The 23,117-nt window shown below is 44.5% G+C and overlaps 1 protein-coding gene across 1 annotated transcript in view; it reads left to right on the forward strand.

The window, feature by feature from the left end:
- Nucleotides 1-22,274, forward strand: part of iftap (intraflagellar transport associated protein) — a 61,520-nt gene extending 39,246 nt beyond the window's left edge. The window contains exon 5 of the mRNA XM_071416558.1: nucleotides 21,628-22,274. Coding sequence (XP_071272659.1) covers nucleotides 21,628-21,660 — 33 coding nt within the window. The 3' untranslated portion in view covers nucleotides 21,661-22,274. The remainder of the gene's footprint in view (nucleotides 1-21,627) is intronic.
- The last annotated feature ends 843 nt before the right edge of the window (nucleotides 22,275-23,117 follow it).

The raw sequence follows: 23,117 nt of genomic DNA on the forward strand, positions 1-23,117 counted from the left end.
CAAGCAAGTATCTTCTTCTTATTGGTGTCTTTTAGTAGTGGTTTCTTTGCAGCAATTCGACCATGAAGGACTGATTCACGCAGTCTCCTCTCAACAGTTGATGTTGAGATGTGTCTGTTACTTGAACTCTATAAAGCATTTATTTGGGCTGCAAATCAAATCAAAGTGTATTTGTCACGTGCGCCGAATACAACAGGTGTACCTTACAGTGAAATGCTTACTTACAGGCTCTAACCAATAGTGCAAAAAAGGTATTTGGTGAACAATAGGTAAGTAAAGAAATAAAACAACAGTAAAAAGACAGTGAATAATAACAGTAGCGAGGCTATAAAAGTAGTGAGGCCACATACAGACACCGGGATGTCGGGCTAATTGAGCTAGTATGTACATAGATATGGTTAAAGTGACTATGCATATATGATGAACAGAGAGTAGCAGTAGTGTAAGAGGGGTTTTCGGGTGGTGGGTGGCGGGGCACAATGCAAATAGCCTGGTTAGCCAATGTGCGGGAGCACTGGTTGGTCGGGCCAATTGAGGTAGTATGTACATGAATGTATAGTTAAAGTGACTATGCAAATATGATAAACAGAGAGTAGCAGCAGCGTAAAAGAGGGGTTGGGGGGACACACACACACAATGCAAATATTCCGGGTAGCCATTTGATTACCTGTTTAGGAGTCTTATGGGGTTAACCTTTCTAGCGCAGGCGTTCCGCAAGCGGAACCCCTCGACAACATTCCGCTGAAAAGCCAGTGAATTATTATATATTTTTTTGAAATGTAACTTTCACACATTAACAAGTCCAATACAGCAAATGAAAGATAAACATCTTGTTAATTGTTGTGTATTTAACCCTCTGTTTCCCCTCATGTCCTTGTCAGAGATTGTTTATTGTTATGTTCATGTTCTATGGATTGGTGTGCGACGGGTTCTTGTACCCACATTTATTTTATTATGGACTTTGGTTTTGGAGTTTATGTTTTAAGTTATTAAAATTCTCCATTTATACCAAGTTTAATTCTCCTGCGCTTGACTTACCTGCCACCTACATACACGACGTGACACCTGTAATCCATGGCTTCTGGTTGGGGTATGTACGTACAGTCACTGTGGGGACGACGTACTCGATGCACTTATTGATAAAGCCAGTGACTAATGTGGTGTACTCCTCAATGCCATCGGAAGAATCCCGGAACATGTTCCAGTCTGTGATAGCAAAACAGTCCTGTAGTTTAGCATCTGCTTCATCTGATCACTTTTTATAGACCGAGTCACTGGTGCTTCTTGCTTTAATTTTAGCTTGGAATCAGGAGGATAGAGTTGTGGTCGGATTTACCAAATGGACGGCGAGGGAGAGCTTTGTACGCATCTCTGTGTGTGGAGTACAGATGATCTAGAATGATGAAGATCTAGAATAATGATCATCTAGAATGATGATGATGATACAGGTGATCTGCAATCTAAGGTGCAGTTAACTCTAATGAACTTATCCTCTGCAGCAGAGGTAACTCTGGGTCTTCCTTTCCTGTGGCGGTCCTCATGAGACCAGTTTCATCATAGTGCTTGATGGTTTTTGCGACTGCACTTGACGAAACTTTCAAAGTTCTTGAAATGTCCCAGATTGAATGACCTTCATGTCTTAAAGTAACTGTCATTTCTCTTCGCTTATTTGAGCTGTTCTTGCCACAATATGGACTTGGTCTTTTACCAAATAGGGCTATCTTCTGTATACCACCCCTACCTTGTCGCAACATAACACATTAAGAAGGAAAGAAATTCCACAAATTAACTTTTAACAAGGCACACCTGTTAATTGAAATGCTTTCCAGGTGACTACCTCATGAAGCTGGTTTAGAGAATGCCAAGAGTGTGCAAAGCTGTCATCAAGGCAAAGACTGGCTACTTTGAAGAATCTCAAATATAAAATATATTTTGATTTGTTTAACACTTTTTTGGTTTCTGTATGATTCCATGTGTTTTATTTCATAGTTTTGATGTCTTCACTATTATTCTACAATGTAGAAAATAGTAAAAATTAAATAAAAACCTTGAATGAGTTGGTGTGTCCAAACCTTTGACTGGTACTGTATGTTGCCCTAGAATACTTAATAAACCCTTGCTCACTAGAAAATGGTCGTAAATGATAGAATGAATGCTTCTATCAATGCTAAGTTTTCTCTGTCATCTCTGCTTCTTTTGCAGAGCAAAGACATTTAAGGACCGGGGAGAAAATGCAATAAATAATATATACAGTGGAGGTCGGAAGTTTACATACACTTAGGTTGCTGTCATTTTTTCAACCAGTCAACACATTTTTTGTTAACAAACTATAGTTTTGGCAAGTCTGTTAGGACATCTACTTTGTGCTTGACACAAGTCATTTTTCCAACAATTGTTTACAGACAGATTATTTCACTTATAATTCATTGTATCACAATTCCAGTGGGTCAGAAGTTTACATACACTAAGCCTTTAAACAGCTTGGAAAATTCCAGAAAATGATGTCATGGCTTTAGAAGCTTCTGATAGGCTAATTGACATCATTTGAGTCAATTGGAGGTGTACCTGTGGATGTATTTCAAGGCCTACCTTCAAACTCAGTGCATCTTTGCTTGACATTATGGGAAAATCAAAAGGAATCAGCCAAGACCTCAGAAAAATAATTGTAGACCTCCACAAGTCTGATTCATCCTTGGGAGCAATTTCCAAACGCCTGAAGGTACCACGTTCATCTGTACAAAAAATAGTACGCAAGTATAAACTCCATGGGACCTCGCAGCCGTCGTACCGCTCAGGAAGGAGATGCGTTCTGTCTCCTAGAGATGAATGTACTTTGGTGCTAAAAGTGCAAATCAATCCCAGAACAACAGCAAAGGACCTTGTGAAGATGCTATAGGAAACAGGTACAAAAGTATATATATCCACAGTAAAATGAGTCCTATATCGACATAACCTGAAAGGCCGCTCAGCAAGGAAGAAGCCACTGCTCCAAAACCGCCATAAAAAAGCCAGACTACGCTTTGCAACTGCACATGGGGACAAAGATCGATCTTTTTGGAGAAATGTCCTCTGGTCTGTTGAAACAAAAATAGAACTGTTTGGCCATAATAACCATTGTTATGTTTGGAGGAAAAAGGGGGATGCTTGCAAGCCGAAGAACACCATCCCAACCGTGAAGCATGGAGGTGGCAGCATTATGTTGTGGGGGTTCTTTGCTGCAGGAGAGACTGGTGCACTTCACAAAATAGATGGCTTCATGAGGAAGGAAAATGATGTGGATATATTGAAGCAACATCTCAAGACATCAGTCAGGAAGGTAAAGCTTGGTTGCAAACGGGTCTTCCAAACTAACCTAAAATAGGGAATTTTTACTGAGATTAAATGTCAGGAATTGTGAAAAACTGAGCTTAAATGTATTTGGCTAAGTTTTATGTAAACTTCCGACTTCAACTGTATTTATATATATATATACAGTTAGGGAAAAAAGTATTTGATCCCCTGCTGATTTTGTACGTTTGCCCACTGACAAAGAAATGATCAGTCTATAATTTTAATGGTAGGTTTATTTGAACAGTGAACAGAGACAGAAGAACAAAAAAATCCAGAAAAACGCATGTCAAAAATGTTATAAATTGATTTGCATTTTAATGAGGGAAATAAGTATTTGACCCCTCTGCAAAACATGACTTAGTACTTGGTGGCAAAACCCTTGTTGGCAATCACAGAGGTCAGACGTTTCTTGTAGTTGGCCACCAGGTTTGCACACATCTCAGGAGGGATTTTGTCCCACTCCTCTTTGCAGATCTTCTCCAAGTCATTAAGGTTTTGAGGCTGACGTTTGGCAACTCAAACCTTCAGCTCCCTCCACAGATTTTCTATGGGATTAAGGTCCGGAGACTGGCTAGGCCACTCCAGGACCTTAATGTGCTTCTTCTTGAGCCACTCCCTTGTTGCCTTGGCCGTGTGTTTTGGGTCATTGTCATGCTGGAATACCCATCCACGACCCATTTTCAATGCCCTGGCTGAGGGAAGGAGGTTCTCACCCAAGATTTGATGGTACATGGCCCTGTCCATCGTCCCTTTGATGCAGATAAGTTGTCCTGTTCCCTAAGCAGAAAAACACCCCCAAAGCATAATGTTTCCACCTCCATGTTTGACGGTGGGGATCTTGGGGTCATAGGCAGCATTCCTCCTCCTCCAAACACGGCGAGTTGAGTTGATGCCAAAGAACTCCATTTTGGTCTCATCTGACCACAACATTTTCACCCAGTTCTCCTCTGAATCATTCAGATGTTCATTGGCAAACTTCAGACGGGCATATATATGTGCTTTCTTGAGCAGGGGGACCTTGCGGGCGCTGCAGGATTTCAGTCCTTCACGGCGTAGTGTGTTACCAATTGTTTTCTTGGTGACTATGGTCCCAGCTGCCTTGAGATCATTGACAAGATCCTCCCATGTAGTTCTGGGCTGATTCCTCACCGTTCTCATGATCATTGCAACTCCACAAGCTGAGATCTTGCATGGAGCCCCAGGCCAAGGGAGATTGACAGTTCTTTTGTGTTTCTTCCATTTGCGAATAATCGCACCAACTGTTGTCACCTTCTCACCAAGCTGCTTGGCGATGGTCTTGTAGCCCATTCCAGCCTTGTGTAGGTCTATAATCTTGTCCCTGACATCACAGGAGAGCTCTTTGGTCTTGCCCATGGTGGAGAGTTTGGAATCTGATTGATTGATTGCTTCTGTGGACAGGTGTCTTTTATACAGGTAACAAACTGAGATTAGGAGCACTCCCTTTAAGAGTGTGCTCCTAATCTCAGCTCGTTACCTGTATAAATGACACCTAGGAGCCAGAAATCTTTCTGATTGAGAGGGGGTCAAATAATTATTTCCCACACAAAAATATATATTTGTTGTGCAAAATTTCCAAATGACATCAGTTTGACCGGTTGTAAGGAAATAGAAAGCTGTGAAAATGACTCAACATGTATCTGATAAGATTTTAGATCTGCATGGATCCATATTTTGTATTTGAAATACTATCAGCTTTTATGACGCTGATAAAGATAGCATCTCTACATATGGTATCTAACTGCGCATTCGCATTCTCTCAAGATGCTGAAAGAAAGAAATAATATTTCTCTACTCCTGTCCAGAGTCAAAATGTAGCCCACATTTGGTGTATGATTTTACTCCAAGAAATGCTTAATTCTGCATGAGTTAATATTAAGACTATGTGAGAGGTTATAGACTTACAGTCAGTAGTGTTCAGATTTCAGTTTCCATTTAACACATCTGAACAGTAGGCTACAGTTCCCTTGATGTGTCATAGGCCTATTTGAAGTCCCGCTCTTGTAATGGTCAAATTTGTATAGTGCCTCACAATCATCACACATAACATAACATGGAATCATCGTCTTTTACGACTTTACCAAATCTTTCCCAAACATTAATTTTTCAGGCCCTCCCTTCTCTTTATTTTCAACTCTCCATGTTACAGCTTTTCCCTTATTGAATTAACCTCCAAAATTTTCCTTTTTGCTACCTTGTATGACCTTAACCTTTTCTTCCCGTTCCCAAATGCATTTGGCAATTTATGTGTAGGCTATTTGGCGCGTGTAAAGTTAGGCCCTCAAGTTTGGCTTATGCACTAATGCAAGTAACATATCATACTAAATAGAGTGTCACAGATTTACATGCAGAATAATACGAATTGTCCTCAGACCACGTTGGGCGGGCACATCAAGAGAAATATAGTAGGTGCCCAAAAATGATGAACCATGTATTTCCTTTCCCCAGCTGTCATACAGAGAGATATTTATTATTTGATCACTCACTGCTCCCAGCATGCAGTCGATTGGTACTAAAGTGACAAATTGTGTTTGTTTAACAGTATCATCCCAAGAAAAAGTATTGTGTTGAATGGGTGAAGTATTTTGTATTTAATAAGGGAATTTGGAACTTGCTCTGTGTTTTGCACACTGCACGTATTTTGTAATGTGAGCTGACATGAACAATTAAGACAATGAAGCAGCTGGCATTGGCAGGATACAGACATCCTCAAACCATTGTCGTCATGAACAGATATAGTTATACTGTGTATTGTATATGCTTGTATTTATCCAGAAAGCATGCTCATACGCACACACAAATGCATGGATGAAAGCACGCACGCACACCATTTTTACATCAGAATATTCATTGATTCGTTTTGACTGGTTGCTTGTGAGTGTCTGAGACACAGTGGTTCTGAAATTCAACTCTGAGTTAGGAACGTAAAAGGGATTTCTGTGTGCTGAATAGCCAATAAGTAATTAAAATAGTGATGATGCAGACTGTAACTGCTTCTCAAAGAGGTCTTACAGCTAGACGCAGCAGCTAACCAACATAACGTCACTTCATTTTGCCCCCTAGAATCAGCACTTTAAGTACATCAGCACTTGTGCTTTGTCTCTACCTACACTGGAGACCTACATTAGCAGGAAGGAAGGCACGCATGCAACAACAGCACATCCAAGATGGAAATAGGACAGAGAATATGTGTCTTGAGTGTTTTATGCTACCATCCATTCTATGCTACTGATTACTCAAAATTATTTAAAAGAATTGTGTTTGATGATGCAACACATACTTCAAATTTAGTGAACTGGGAAGATACCCTTTTTCTGTATGTGTCTAGCTAAACTCTTACACAAAACATAACGCCACCTGCCTTTTCTGAAACATGAATGCAACTTTAATAAAGTTGAATGTCTTGTGAAGACACAAAGGAATAAAAAGAACGCAAGTCACTCAATTCTCAAGTTATTCAAACAGCTATTCCTGGTTCTTTGTGTTACCTTTGTTTGTAATTTAAATGTTATTTTTTCTCACTGGAAGTATTATTGCTATTTAGACCCAGTAACTTACTATCTTCCGTTCACAGTTTAGGAGTGTGAATGAGTCATTGATGCACTTATGAATATAAGCTTTGGAACTGCTGTATTATAATCTATATTTTTTGTATCTAGAATGTAAAAAACGTTAACACTTTCCTTGAAGGATACCTACACAAACATTTGTTAATTATTTCAGTAAAAGTGAGTATTCAAAATGAAACGTTTGACAGTTAAAATGCCATTACCCTGTCTACATGTGGTGGTGGAATGACATGTCGCGTACAGAATTGGAACCGTCCCATCTTTAATATGTCATCTAGAGATGCATGCTCTTTGAGATCTCAATAGCTCCATTCATTCCTAATGACAGAGGATAACAAAGGGAGAAGACAGTTACATATCCCAAAGGTTCTCATGGCCCAGCTCAATGGACTGGTTATCAGTACAGTAATTAGGGCTGTCAAATGAGGGTGGAGAGCCAAATGTCAATGCCATGGCAGTGGTAACTCTGGGATTGAGCTGCTCTGGTGATGGCAGCAGATTAAAAAGGATGATGAAAGGTTATCAGACACTGAGTTTCAACCAGCAGAGAGAGGGAATGAGAGAGAGAGGAGAGAGAACAAAAGAGAATGAAAGAGAGAGGGAGGGAATTTTTAAAAGTAACCTTTATTTAACTGGGCAAGCCAGTTACATTTACATTTAAGTCATTTAGCAGACGCTCTTATCCAGAGCGACTTAGTTAAGAACAAATTCTTATTTACAATGACAGCCTACCAGTGAACAGTGGGTTAACTGCCTTGTTCAGGGGCAGAACGCCAGATTTTTACTTTGTAAGCTCGGGGATTTGATCCAGCAACCTTTCGTTTACTGGCCCAATGCTCTAACCACTAGGCTAGAAAGGGACAAAAAGTAGGTAAAAAGACAGGGAGAGTGTTAGAGAGAGAGAGAGCGAAAGAGAGGGGAGAGAGAAGAGAGGGACCAGCGATTAACCAGCATTCCCCTTAAATCTGTGCTTTAGTCCCGCAGTAGAAGGGTACCTTGGGAATGCCAATAGTTCCATTATAAGACAGCTCCCTCTGTACGATTTTCAAGATTTATTCTCATACTGCACATTACTACCTTAAAATGAAATAAAATCATTAGTTCACTGTTCATACAGTCCCAAAAGGTTTGTATGCCAAGTTTCAATTTTACATTTTTATTAAGCATTTGTACAGGATACAAAACGCATCATACACTTTCCGTATTTTGAAAGTTCTATATCTTCAGAACCAGAGGTGTCTAACTGTGACCTATACACACTATGGATTTATTTCCAGGAAAGCCACAGGGCACTATGAGTCAGTACTACCTGTGTCCTTGTCTACCGGCACAAGAGAAGTCAGAACACAAATGTTACCATGCAACCAGGTAGTCAAGCAATTTGACCATAATCAAAAGATGTTTTTTTGACACAAAGGATGGCATGTTTGTGGGTGTATATTTTCCATGATTAAGCCTCATGTTGTCATTCCACAGAGCAGAGTATGGCTGTGCCTTGGATTCTTCATTATTATGACCTGTACTGGCTGATTATCCACGTTATGGCAATTATCATGAGCCGTCAGCCTCACTCACTCAATTATATAGTGTGTGTGTTTGTGTGTGTGTGTGTGTGTGTTTGTTTGTGTGTGTTGGTTATATCCGCTGTTATCAATCAACCCACACTGCACACCTCCTGTTGTCATTGCTCGAGTGACTCACTCTCGTTACCACAACAGTGGAATGCCTCAATGTCAACCCCCCCACACACACCAAAAGGAATCAACCAGCCTGATACAATAATTAATATTTTCTTGTCAGAACCTGTCAGCCAATTATTTGATATGTGACAACAGTTTCATGTGTGGTTCAGATGGGGTTTGCTTATGGTTGGGAGGCAATTGCTATATGTGTATAAGAGGTTGACCTTTGTGTATATAGGTAGTGTGGCAAACCTCTTCAAGGTTATGAGCGTTTGTCACAAATTAAGTGGGAAACTGTCACCAAATTACCCCAGAATGAGAGTTCTTTCGAACAGGACAGTACCTGTGTGTTTGTCTCTCCGTCCTGGTCCACCCAGGTCGTAGGCAAGGTCAAGGATAGCAGGGTTCTGTACACGAATCGGGTTCTCAGTAGGTCCAGGTCCAAACGCCAACAGGTAAGTCCAAAACAGTCCAGCTCATACACAGTCAATCCAGCCAATATCTATTGTCTCTTTCTCTATGGTTCACAGATCCTTCCAGCCCTCACTTCCTCTTCCTGGTTTTTCTTGACCCTTTATCTGTGTGTTGGCTCCACCTTCTGAGGGTTCCCCTTGCTTCTGGGACTTGTAGTTTTGGCAGTCGGCCATTTTGTGATCTGTAGTTCTGATCGGGGTGGCCATTTTAGTGATCGGGCAGAGCCCGTTTATTAGTTCTGCTCTCACATATCTGCCATTTATCACTCGACCCCCTTCTTTGCCACATATCTCCCCCCCTAGATCCGACCCCCTAGGTTGGGCTACCGCAGCAAAATATGCGTGCATGCGGGATAACCCATCCACATTTCCCATTTCCTTCCCTGCTTTGTGTTTCAAGTCAAAGTGAAACGGTTGGAGACTCAAAAACCACCGCATCACCCGAGCGTTCTTCTCTTTAGCCCTATGCATCCAGCCTGAGTGGGGCATGGTCACTGATGAGGGTGAAGTGGCGCCCCAGCAGGTAGTATTTCAGGCTTTCTAGAGCCCACTTTACTGCCAGCGCCTCTTTCTCAACGACCGCGTAGTTGGTTTCCCGTGGTTCCAGCTTCCTGCTTAAAAACAGGATGGGGTGTTCCACCCCTTCTACCTCTTGGGATAGCACTGCTCCCAAGCCGACCTCTGAGGCATCCGTCTGAACCACAAACTCTTTCTCAAAGTCTGGTACCACCAGCACTGGATTACAGCAGAGAGCCTCCTGTAATGTCCTAAATGCTTTGGTGGCCCTTTCATCCCATTTGACCATGTTTGGCCCTCTGGCTCTAGTCATGTCGGTGAGTGGGGCGGCCACTGTGACATAACTTGGGATGAACTTCCGGTAGTAACCGGTCAGCCCTAGGAAGGCTCAAACTTGCTTCTTATTTACTGGTTTCGGCCATTCTCTAATTGCCTCCACCTTCTTCTGTTGGGGTTTGATTAACCCTCTTCCCACGGTGTATCCCAGATACTCTGTTTCCCCTAACCCCACATAACACTTGGCAGGGTTCGCCGTGAGCCCTACCTTTCTAAGGGCGTCTAACACCGCCTGTACCCGGGGTAAGTGGGATTCCCAATCAGGGCTGTAGATTCCCACGTCATCTAAATAAGCTGCGGCGTATGCCTGGTGCGGTTTTAGGACCTTGTTCATGAGCCATTGAAAGGTAGCTGGGGCACCGTGTAAACCGAATGGCATGACGGTGTATTGAAACAAACCGTCAGGAGTTGCAAAGGCTGTCTTTTCTTTGGCCCTGGGGGTCAGAGGAATTTGCCAGTACCCTTTTGTCAGGTCCAGGGTCGTAATGTACCGAGCTTTACCAATTTTCTCCAGTAGTTCGTCTACTCGGGTCATGGGGTAGGCATCAAACTTGGAGATTTCATTTACTTTCCGAAAGTCGTTACAAAACCGCAAAGACCCATCGGGCTTGGAGACCATCACAATTGGACTAGACCACTCACTATGTGACTCCTCGATCACTCCAGCTGTCAACATTTTCTCTGTCTCTGCTCTAATCACGGCCTGTCGAGCCTCGGGTACCCGATATGGCCTCATGCTCACTTTTCTACCTGGTAGGGAAACGATATCGTGAGCCGTAACCTCAGTTCGGCCGGGTACCTCTGAAAACACATCTCTGTTTTTCTGGATCAGGGTCTTTACTTCCTGTACTTGTGCTGGGGACAGAGTAGGTGAAATATTTACTTCGGCTGCCTCCTGAGTGTGTGTAGGGTATGTGACCATTAGTCTTTCTCTCTCTCTCCATGCTTTTAACAGGTTTATGTGATAGATCTGTTCCTGTGGCCGTCGACCTGGCTGTCGGATCCGATAATTTACTTCTCCTATTCTCTCCAGTACTTCATATGGTCCTTTCCATGTGGCTAGTAGTTTGCACTCTACCGTGGGGATCAGCACTAACACCTTATCTCCCGGTTGAAATTCCCTCAGGGTAGCCTGCCGGTTATAAGTGTGCCGCTGGTGCTCTTGTGCTTGTCTCATGTGCTCTCGGACGATGGGCATGACTGTGGCTATCCTGTCTTGCATTGCCGTGACGTGCTCTATGACACTAGTATACGGGGTGGATTGGTGCTCCCAGGTTTCCCGGGCGATGTCTAAGATTCCCCGGGGGTGCCTCCCATATACCAGCTCAAAGGGAGAAAACCCCAGCGAGGCTTGAGGAACCTCTCTAATGGCAAACATCAGATACGGCAACATGCAATCCCAGTTTTTCCCATCCTTATCGATTACCTTCCTGAGCATTGACTTCAGGGTCCTGTTGAATCTCTCAACCAGCCCGTCCGTCTGAGGATGGTAAACCGATGTCCTCAACTGTTTCACCTGCCACAATTTACAAAGGTCCGCCATAAGGCGGGACATAAAGGGGGTCCCCTGGTCAGTAAGGATCTCCTTTGGAACCCCTACCCTGGTGAACAAGAGCACTAATTCCTTGGCAATATTTTTGGAAGTCATCGTCCGAAGGGGAATGGCTTCTGGGTAGCGAGTGGCATAATCTAGAATGACCAGAATGTATTGGTGTCCTCTGGCGGACTTGGGTAGTGGGCCCACTATATCCATCGCTATCCTCTCAAATGGCGTTTCGATTATAGGGAGTGGCACTAACGGGCTTCTAACAGCTGGTCGGGGAGCTGTTAACTGGCACTCCGGGCACTCTCCACAATGCCGAGCCACTTCAGCCTGAATTCCTGGCCAGTAAAACCTCCTTACAATCCGGTCTCGGGTTTTATCGATACCAAGGTGTCCACCCAGAATGTGCCCATGAGCTAGATCCAGTACTGTCCTCCGGTACCGGGTGGGGACCAACAACTGTTCAACCACATCAACCCCTATTTTTGAGACTCTGTACACCAAACCCTTTTTCATAATGAAGTGGGGAAAACTATTAGGCCTCTTCCCATCATTTATGGGAGTACCATCGACGACCTGCACGTCTGCTCTGGCTTGCTGCAGGGTTGGATCCTGGTTTTGGGCCGTCCCGAAATTAGTCAAGGACCCTGCCAGGTCTGCTGGTTCTAGATCGTCATCCTCTGGATTCAGATCGACCCCAGCCCCACTAGTACCGGGCTGTTCGTTATCAACGAGGGTTGCTACTTCATCCTCATCCTCCCCTACTAGCACCTGTGAGGTTGGCCCCTGAGAGACCTCTTTTCTTGGCTTTGGTTGAAGACCCCATACTTCTTCCTGCTTGGTCAGGGTTGTTGGCTTCTCAAATATTCCATTCTTTTGGCCTAACTTCGCAAAGTTAGGAAAGTATCTACCCAATATTACATCATATGGCATCTTTGGGACCACGCCGACCTCACAATCCAGCAGACCGTCCTCTGTTTGTATGCTCACCAAGGCTGTGGGGTACAGACGGGTATCACCATGAATGCATGTAACACTGATATCCTGACTTGTATCCAGTTTATGAGTTGGCACTAGGTTTGCAACGACCAGGATTAGCATACTGCCGGAATCCAGCAGTGCTTCAACCTCTTTCCCTTCAATCGTCACCCTGCACATGTTTGTTTCTTGATCTTTCAAGTACAGTGGTTACAACAGGACATGCATACCACATATCATCTTCTTTTTCACCGAGGTTACATTGCATTGGCTCTTCTTTAATCGGGCAGTAGGCTGCAATATGTCCTGGTCGATTACAATTGTAACAGATAATAGGGATTCGGGGGGGAGACCCCCTCGACCCCCGGTCCCGGTTTCCGTTTTTTCCCTTAGTGTCTCGGCCCGATTCTGATTCTTTCCTCATGGCCCCACGCTGCTCTCTTCCCCCTCCAGCTGTTGGGACAGTCTTACCCTGTCCACTGGTTCGCCCAGGCCTGGGGAATGGGAATCTTTCCTCCTGTGCCTGCTCAGCTGTTCCTGCCGTACAATACCGTTCAACCAGGTCCACGAGATGGTCGGCGGAAAATACCTCATTCTGGCCAACCCATCGTCGCACTTCTTGGGGTAGACCTCGCTGAAACTGGTTGAGTACGATGGTCTCGACAATCTCGGCGGAGGAACGGGTCTCCGGTTGCAACCATTTCCGGGCCAGATGAATCAAGTCGAACATCTGTGTTCGGGGAGGTTGTCCAGATCGGTAGGACCACTGGTGGAAGCGGTGTGCCCTCACGGTATCGGTCACTCCCAGTCTAGTCAGAATCTCTCCCTTTAGTTTATCGTAATCCTGTGCATCTTTCAACTCCAGGTCGAAATACGCTTTTTGCGCGTCCCCGGCCAGGTATGGTGCCAGAAGCCCTGCCCATTCTTCTTTCGGCCACTTCTCCCTCTCTGCAGTCCTTTCGAAGGTGGTGAGATATGCTTCCACATCATCCTGTGCTGTCATTTTTTGAAGAAAATTATTGGCCCGCCTCTGGGTATTTGCAGCTGGTAATTGAGCCCCAATTTGGTCCGCTAGCCCCTTTAGGCCTTCTCTTAACTCCCGGGTGTTTCTCTCTTGCTCTTCTCTGAGCAGCTGGTTGGTGCGGTGCTGGGCCTGTAACGTGTCCTGGTATATTCGCATTGCATCCTGATGAGCTATTTGTTGAGCTCTAGTTGCCTCTTGTTGGGTGGCCGCCGCTTGTAACAAGGCCTGTATGACTCCCTCCATACTCATTTTCCTGAGAAACTTTCCAAATCAAACAAAGCAAAAAAAAAAAAAAACTTTACTCCCCTTTGGAGTGTTTTTTTTGGGGGGGGGTTTTGTTTAACCTAACCAGCGGAATGGTTAGTCCATATGCCCACATTCTCCACCACGTGTGGCAAACCTCTTCAAGGTTATGAGCGTTTGTCACAAATTAAGTGGGAAACTGTCACCAAATTACCCCAGAATGAGAGTTCTTTCGAACAGGACAGTACCTGTGTGTTTGTCTCTCCGTCCTGGTCCACCCAGGTCGTAGGCAAGGTCAAGGATAGCAGGGTTCGGTACATGAATCGGGTTCTCAGTAGGTCCAGGTCCAAACGCCAACAGGTAAGTCCAAAACAGTCCAGCTCATACACAGTCAATCCAGCCAATATCTATTGTCTCTTTCTCTATGGTTCACAGATCCTTCCAGCCCTCACTTCCTCTTCCTGGTTTTTCTTGACCCTTTATCTGTGTGTTGGCTCCACCTTCTGAGGGTTCCCCTTGCTTCTGGGACTTGTAGTTTTGGCAGTCGGCCATTTTGTGATCTGTAGTTCTGATCGGGGTGGCCATTTTAGTGATCGGGCAGAGCCCGTTTATTAGTTCTGCTCTCACATATCTGCCATTTATCACTCGACCCCCTTCTTTGCCACAGTAGATACTGCTGATATTTCTGTTGGTGTTTATTGTTGGTCCCTATTCCTTGTTTCACACTCTGGTTGAAACCTTTGTGCTTTTTTAGAGGCCCCATGTACCAAGAGTATCTTATCAGGTGTGTAGATATACATTGTAGCCTCTGTGTTTAGTTGGGACTTAGTGAGGGAGCAGGCACTCTATACTGTTTCAAAGGAGTGGGTAACAGGCTACAGTACGAGATATTTCTTCACTTCACTATTACACTTTAAATAGCTCACAATATAGGTCATGACGCAAAGCCAATAGGTAGAGTACAGAGACACGTACAGAGACACAGAGTATAGAGTTTAGATCAGTATAGAGAAGACACGTGTATGAGCGTATGGATTCTCTCTATGTGTCACATACAGTAATGTACATAAAGTAAGATACTTATGTTAGATGCAGTGTGTGAGACTGTACCCCTTCAGGTCTCCTCGCATGTTATAAAGATGAATGATTTGGCCTCCTTGTCGTGATGGTGATTTTAACGTAACAATATTGGTGTAGATATGCATCGAAACCAGTACACAACTATTTATTTTTAATTGATTTAACTAGGCAAGTCAGTTAAGAACAAATTCTTACTTACAATGACGGCCTACCCCGGCCAAACCTGGACAACGCTGGGCCAATTGTGCGCCACTCTATGGGACTCCCAATCACGGCTGGATGTGATACAGCATGGATTCGAACCAGGGACTGTAGTGATGCCTCTTGCATTGAGATGCAGTGCCTTAGACCGCTGCACCACTCAGGAGCCCTACACTACACACTTCACATTAAATGAATATTCATAATAACCAATCCCAGAAATGAGCGAGCCAGCCAGCTAACGTTAGCTATCTAGCTAACAGTACGCTTTAACTTGAAATGAAAACAACTTTCTGACAAAATTAGAAACGTATAATATCTGAAAATGTAGCTAGCTAGACTACCTTACCCAATGTAGCTAGCTAGACTATCTTTCCCAATCAAGATCGGATCCGGAGGTACCTGCGTCTTCGTCCTCGGCTCTGTCTCCCTATCCGGTGGCTTCTACATCGGGTTCAGATCCTCGGAGCTCCCAGCCTCACCAGACCATGATGCTGCCTGAGAGACCGGCCCATTCAACATCACCAGCTGTCATCATAGGCAGCACTATGGTGAGAAACAGCTCGGTCCCCAAGTCAAAAACCCTGTGCTATCCAGGAGCATGAGTACAGGACATAACAAGGTTGCTTCCGACTGTTCTACCACAGATGCCGGGAGCTGACACTGTCTTAGTCCATGTGGGGTCAAACGACATCAGGAGGGCTAGCTCTGAAATTTGAAAATGGATTTTAAAGAACTGATTTTAGCATTAAAAGACTCCAAAAAACGGTCAATAATTTCAGGTCCAGTTCAATCTTTGGGCCGCGGGTGTGGAAGATTCAGCAGACTGCTGGCATTACACATCTGGCTAAAAGACTACTGTAGCTCTGCTGGAGTCACTTTTATTGATAACTTTGACACCTTCTGGAAACAGAAGATACTCTACAGAAATGACGGAGTCCATCCAAATCATCTTGGCTCCTGGATTCTGTCCACGCATTTCAAGGCTGCGTTGAAACAATGACTGGTAAATGATCCAAGGCCAGCTCAGTTAATCCCTACCATTGTGACAATGAGTGCATCAAATGCACATGGTCTTAGGGGCATTGGCAGACACAATGCAAGTAATTTAATTTATGCACCCCTAATTGCACTGAATACATCTGTTTATCCTACAGCTATTGTAAGCAGTAATCATGAGCCTATAAACCAGAGTTACACTGTTAGCACTGAGACAGTGTGCAATAGTAGGAAGACCACTTTATGCAGCTCACCCTGCACTATCATCTCCAATGTAAATAACATGAGTAAGTCTACTTCTGAAAAGCTTCCCAGTAAAGCATTAAAAACAATCAAGCAACCCAGAAAAGTGCTAAAAATATCCCATATTAACATATGTAGTCTAAGAAACAATATCCATGAAGTCAATAACTTGCTTGTAACAGATTACATTCATATTCTGATCTCTGAAACTCACTTAGATAATACTTTTGATGATACAGTGGTAGCAATACATGGTTCTAACATCTACCGAAAATACAGAAATGCCAACGGAGGCGGTGTTGCGGTCTATATTCAGAACCACATTCCTGTAAAGCTTAGAGACGATCTAATGTTAACTACTGTTGAAGTAATATGGCTACAGGTTCATCTGCCTCACCTAAAGCCCATTCTTGTGGGAAGCTGCTATAGACCACCAAGTGCTAACAGTCAGTATCTGGATAATATGTGTAAAATGCTTGATAATGTACGTAATATCAACAGAGAAGTTATTCTCTGGGTGATTTAAATATCAACTGGCTATCATCAAGCTGCCCACTCAGGAAAAAACTTGCTTGCAACCTGGATCAGCTTGTCAGTCAAACTACCAGTGTAATAACAAATAGCACCGGAATTAAATCACCAACACGTATTAATCACATTTTTACTAATGCTGCAGATATTTGCTTTAAAGCAGTATCCAAATCCATAGGATGTAGTGATCACAATATAATAGCCATATCTAGGAAAACCAAAGTTCCAAAGGTTGGGCCTAATATAGTGTATAAGAGGTCATACAAGAAGTTTTGAAGTGATTCATATGTTGATGATGTAAAGAATATTTGCTGGTCTATGGTGTGTAATGAGGAGCAACCAGACGCTGCACTTGACGCATTTATGAAACTACTTATTCCAGTTACTAATAAGCACGCACCCATTAAGAAAATTACTGTAAAAACTGTTAAATCCCCTTGGATTGATGAGGAATTGAAAAATTGTATGGTTGAGACAGATGAGGCAAAAGGTATGGCAAATAAGTATGGCAACCCAACTGATTGGCAAATGTACTGCAAATTAAGAAATCATGTGACTAAACTAAATAAAAATAAAAATAAACTACACTATGAAACAAAGATAAATTATATAAAGAATGATAGTAAAAAGCTTTGGGGCACCTTAAATGAAATTTTTGGAAAAAAGCCAACTCGGCTCCTTCATTTATTGAATCAGATGGCTCATTCATCACAAAGCCCACTGATATTGCAAACTACTTTAATTACTTTTTCATTGGCAAGATAAGCAAACTTAGGGATGACATGTCAGCAACAAACGCTGACACTACACATCCAAGTATATCGGACCAAATTATGAAAGACAAGAATTGTACTTTTGAATTCCGTAAGGTGAATGTGGAAGAGGTGAAAAAATATTGTTGTCTATCACCAATGACAAGCCACCGGGGTCTGACAATCTAGATGGATAATTACTGAGGATTATAGCAGACGATATTGCCACTCCTATTTGCCACATCTTCAATTTAAGCCTACTAGAGAGCGTGTGCCCTCAAGCCTGGAGGGAAGCTAAAGTCATTCCGCTACCCAAGAATAGTAAAGCCCCCTTTACTGGCTCAAATAGCTGACCAATCAGCCTGTTACCAACCCTTAGTAAACTTCTGGAAAAAATAGTTTGACCAGATACAATGCTAGCAGAATTTCAGCATGCTTATAGGGAAGGACACTCAACAAGCACAGCACTAACACAAATGACTGATGATTGGTGGAGAGAAATTGTTGATAAAATGATTGTAAGGGCTGTCTTGTTAGACTTCAGTGCAGCTTTTGACATTATTGATCATAGTCTGCTGCTGGCAAAACGTATGTGTTATGGCTTTACACCCCATGCTATAATGTGGATAAAAAGTTACTTGTCTAACAGAACACAGAGGGTGTTCTTTAATGGAAGCCTATCAAATATAATCCAGTTAGAATCAGGAAATCCCCAGGGTAGCTGTTTAGGCCCCTTGCTTTTTTCAATTTTTACTAATGACATGTCATTGACATTGAGTAAAGCCAGAGTTTCTATGTACGCGGATGACTCAACACTATACACGTCAGCTACTACAGCGACTGAAATGACTGCGACACTCAACAAAGATCTGCAGTTCGTTTCAGAGTGGGTGGCAAGGAATAAGTTAGCCCTAAATATTTCTAAAACTCAAAGCATTGTATTTGGAACAAAACACTCACTAAACCCTAAACCTCAACTAAATCTTGTAATAAATAATGTGGAAATTGAGCAAGTTGAAATTACTAAACTGCTTAACACTAGATTGTAAACTGTCATGGTCAAAACATATTGATGTAGTAGTAGCTAAGATGGGGAGAAGTCTGTCTATAATAAAGTGAAGCTCTGCCTTCTTAACAACACTATCAACAAGGCAGGTCCTACAAGCCCTAGTTTTGTCGCACACTGACTACTGTTCAGTCGTGTGGTCAGGTGCCACTAAAAAGGACTTAGGAAAATTGCAATTGGCTCAGAACAGGGCAGCACGGCTGGCCTTTGGATGTACACAGAGAGCTAATATTAATAATATGCATGTCAATCTCTCCTGGCTGAAAGTGGAGGAGAGATTGACTTCATCACTACTTTTATTTATGAGAGGTATTGACATGTTGAATGCACCGAGCTGTCTGTCTAAACTACTGGCACACAGCTCGGACATCCATGCATACCCCACAAGACATGCCACACGAGGTCTCTTCACAGTCCCCAAGTCCAGAACAGACTATGGGAGGCACACAGTACTACATGGAACCATGACTACATTCCACTTCAAGGAACTGACACAAGTAGTACAATTACATTTAAAAAACAGATTTAAAAAACACCTTATGGAACAGTGGGGACTGTGAAGGAACACAAACATTGGCACAGACACACACACACACACACACACACACACACACACACACACACACACACACACACACACACACACACACACACACACACACACACACACACACACACACACACACACACACACACACACACACACACACGAATTTAGTACTGTAGATATGTGGTAGTGGTGGAGTAGGGGCCTGAGGGCACACAGTGTGTTGTGAAATCTGTGAATGTATTGTAATGTTTTCAAATTGTATAAACTGCCTTAATTTTGCTGGACCCCAGGAAGAGTAGCTGCTGCTCTGGCAGCAGCTAATGGGGATCCATAATAAATACAAATACATGGAGCGACGCTTTTCCCTCTGTCACGGATGCCATGGTTGCCCTTAGTTTGAAGATGTAATCCGGAGACGATTGTTTTATACAACTGCCTTCTGTGTGATCTCTTTTTGACTGCCTCTGCATATTTGCAATCAAACACCAGAATTTTCTCCATCTCCTTAGCTATCATACTTTAATTCCACCGGGCATTCCACTGATTTTAAAACACGGTTCTCCAGAAAGTGGAGAACAACACTTAAAAAAAAAAGCTGTGTTAGAAAGGATTGCCGACACATTGTCACACCGTGATCTGTTTCACCTGTCCTGTGCTTGTCTCCACCCCCCACCAGATGTCTCCCATCCCCTGTGTACTTATACCTGAGTTTTATGTTGGTCTGTTGCCAGTTCGTCTTGTCTTGTCAAATCTTACCAGCGTGTTTTCCTGTTTTCCAGAATCTCTAGTTTCTGTTTTATAGTCCTCCTGGTTCTGACCATTCTGCCTGCCCTGACCCTGAGCCTGCCTGCCGTTCTGTCCCAGATAGATGCTGCCCTGGATTACTGATCTATGCCTGCCCTGGACATGCCCTTTGCCTGCCCCCTGTTTTGTAATACACATCTGAGATTTGAACTGTATGACTCCTGTGTCTGCATTTCTATCAACATGTTAAATGTGCAACCAGAGGGAAAAAAGTTCTAGATCACCTGTACTCCACACACTGAGACGCGTACAAAGCTCTCACTCGCCCTCCATTTAGTGTCACGACTCCGACCGAGGTGTGGAGACACTGGCTTGAGGGGGCTAAGCACCCTTTTCTCATCTGGACCGACCACCAGAATCTGGAGTATATTCGGGCAGCTAGGAGACTGAACCCACGTCAGGCAAGGTGGGCCATGTTCTTTACCCGATTCCGATTTACGTATCGTATAAACCAGGCTCCCAGAACGTAAAGGCGGATGCACTGTCCCGGTTTTACGACACGGACGATCGGTCCACCGAACCTACTCCCATCCTTCCCGCCTCAAGGCTGATAGCACCAGTGGTGTGGGAGGTGGACTCGGACATCGAGCGGGCGTTACAGACGGAACCCGCTCCTCCTCAGTGTCCGGTGGGTCAGAAGTACGTGCCGCTTGGTGTTCGGGACAAATTGATTCGGTGGGCTCACGTTCTACCCTCCTCGGGTCACCCTGGGGTGACGAGGACAGTGGGGAGCCTTCGGGGGAGGTATTGGTGGCCTACCTTGGCTAGGGACGTTAGGGTTTATGTTTCCTCCTGTTCGGTATGCACCCAGAGTAAGGCTCCTAGGCACCTTCCTAGAGGGAAGTTACAACCCCTCCCCGTTCCACAACGCCCTTGGTCGCATCTGTCCGTAGATTTTCTGACCGATCTTCCCCCGTCTCAGGGGAACACTACGGTACTGGTGATTGTGGATCGGTTCTCTAAATCCTGCCGTCTCCTCCCGTTGCCCGGTATCCCTACAGCCCTGCAGACTGCGGAGGCATTATTCACCCACGTCTTCCGGCACTACGGGGTGCCGGAGGACATCGTTTCTGATCGGGGCCCCCAGTTCACGTCCCGAGTATGGAGGGCGTTCATGGAGCGTTTGGGGGTCTCGGTCAGCCTGACCTCCGGTTATCACCCCGAGAGTAATGGGCAGGTGGAGAGAGTGAACCAGGAGGTGGGTAGGTTTCTGCGGTCGTATTGCCAGGACCGGCCAGGGGAGTGGGCGAGATACATCCCCTGGGCCGAAATGGCCCAGAACTCACTACGCCACTCCTCTACTAACGTGTTCCCCTTTCAGTGTGTATTGGGGTACCAGCCGGTCCTGGCACCGTGGCATCCGAGCCAGACCGAGGCTCCTGCGGTGGAGGAATGGGTGCAGTGCTCCAAGGAGACATGGAGGGCCGTCCAGGAATCCCTCCAACAAGCTAGTGGACGGCAGAAGAGGAGGAGTGCTGACCGCCACCGCAGTGAGGCCCCCGTGTTTGTACCGGGGGACAGGGTCTGGCTCTCGACCCGAAACCTGCCCCTCCGCTTGCCCTGCCGGAAGCTGGGTCCGCAGTGTGTAGGGCCCTTCAAAGTCCTGAGGAGAATAAACGAGGTGTGTTATCGATTACAACTCCCTTCCTATTATCGTATTAACCGCTCGTTTCATGTGTTTCTCCTCAGGCCGGTGGTAGCTGGTTCCCTGCAGGACGGTGAGGTGCCGGAGGTCCCTCCTCCCCCTCTGGACATCGAGGGGTCCCCGGCGTACACGATACGGGCCATTCTGGACTCGAGACGCCGGGTGAGGGGCCTGCAGTACCTCGTGGACTGGGAGGGGTACGGTCCGGAGGAGAGGTGCTGGGTACCGGTGGGGGACATTTTGGATCCGTCTATGCTGAGGGATTTCCATCGCCTCCACCCGGATCGCCCTGCACCTCGTCCTCCGGGTCGACCTCGAGGTCGAGGGGGGGTACTGTCACGACTCCGACCGAGGCAGGCTCTCCTTCCCGTTCGGGTGGCGCTCGGCGGTCGTCGTCACCGGCCTATTAGCTGCCACTGATCCTTTTCTCCCCCTCCTTATGTGTTTATTGGTTACACCTGTTTTCATTTGTTGGTAATTAGTTGGGCTTATCAGTCAGCCAGCCCGCCTGGTTCTTTGTGCGGGATTGTTAGTTGGTAAGCGTGGTGTTTGTTTTGAACTACGTGTCTACGTGGTTACTGGACTGCTTTCATTCCCCCCGTGTCTGGGGTAGTTTTATGTGAGCACCCAATGTATTAGAAGGGTGGCTTTAGTTTCTCAGTGTTCATTAAAAGGAACATTTGTTATTGCACCCTCTGTTTCCTGCGTTTGACTTCGCACTCCGACACCCAGTCCTTACATTTAGTAAATACGACTACAACTCTATCCTCCTGATTCCTGCTTACAAGCAAAAATGAAAGCAGGAAGCACCAGTGACTCGGTCTATGTAAAAAGTGGTCAGATGAAGCAGATGCTAAACTACAGAACTGTTTTGCTATAACAGACTGGAACATGTTCCGGGATTTTTATGATGGCATTGAGGAGTACACCACATCAGTCACTGGCTTTATCAATAAGTGCATCGAGGACGTCGTCCCCACAGTGACTGTACGTACATACCCCAACCAGAATCCATGGATTACAGGCAACATTCGCACTAAGCTTAACTTCTTTGTGATAGGGGGCAGCATTTTCACTTTTGGATGAATTGCGTGCCCATAGTGAACTGCCTCCTACTCTGTCCCAGATGCTAATATATGCATATTATTATTACTATTGGATATAAAACACTCTGAAGTTTCTAAAACTGTTTGAATGATGTCTGTGAGTATAACAGAACTCATATGGCAGGCAAAAACCTGAGAAAAAATCCAAACAGGAAGTGAGAATTCTGAGCAACTGCATTGCTCTACTCTCTGGCTAGGCACTAAATAAGTCACTAAATAAACTTCAGCTAGTGCTAAATACGGCTGCTAGAATCTTGCCTTCTCCATTGCTAGCCTCTCTACATTGGCATCCTGTTAAGTCTAAGGATGATTTCATGGTTTTACTGTTAACCTACAAAGCATTGCATGGACTTGCTCTTACTTATCTCTCCGATTTGGTCTTGCCGTACATACCTACACGTACACTACGGTCACAAGACACAGGCCTC

The sequence above is a fragment of the Salvelinus alpinus genome, chromosome 9 (genome assembly GCF_045679555.1).
Source record: "Salvelinus alpinus chromosome 9, SLU_Salpinus.1, whole genome shotgun sequence".
Classification (NCBI taxonomy): domain Eukaryota; kingdom Metazoa; phylum Chordata; class Actinopteri; order Salmoniformes; family Salmonidae; genus Salvelinus; species Salvelinus alpinus.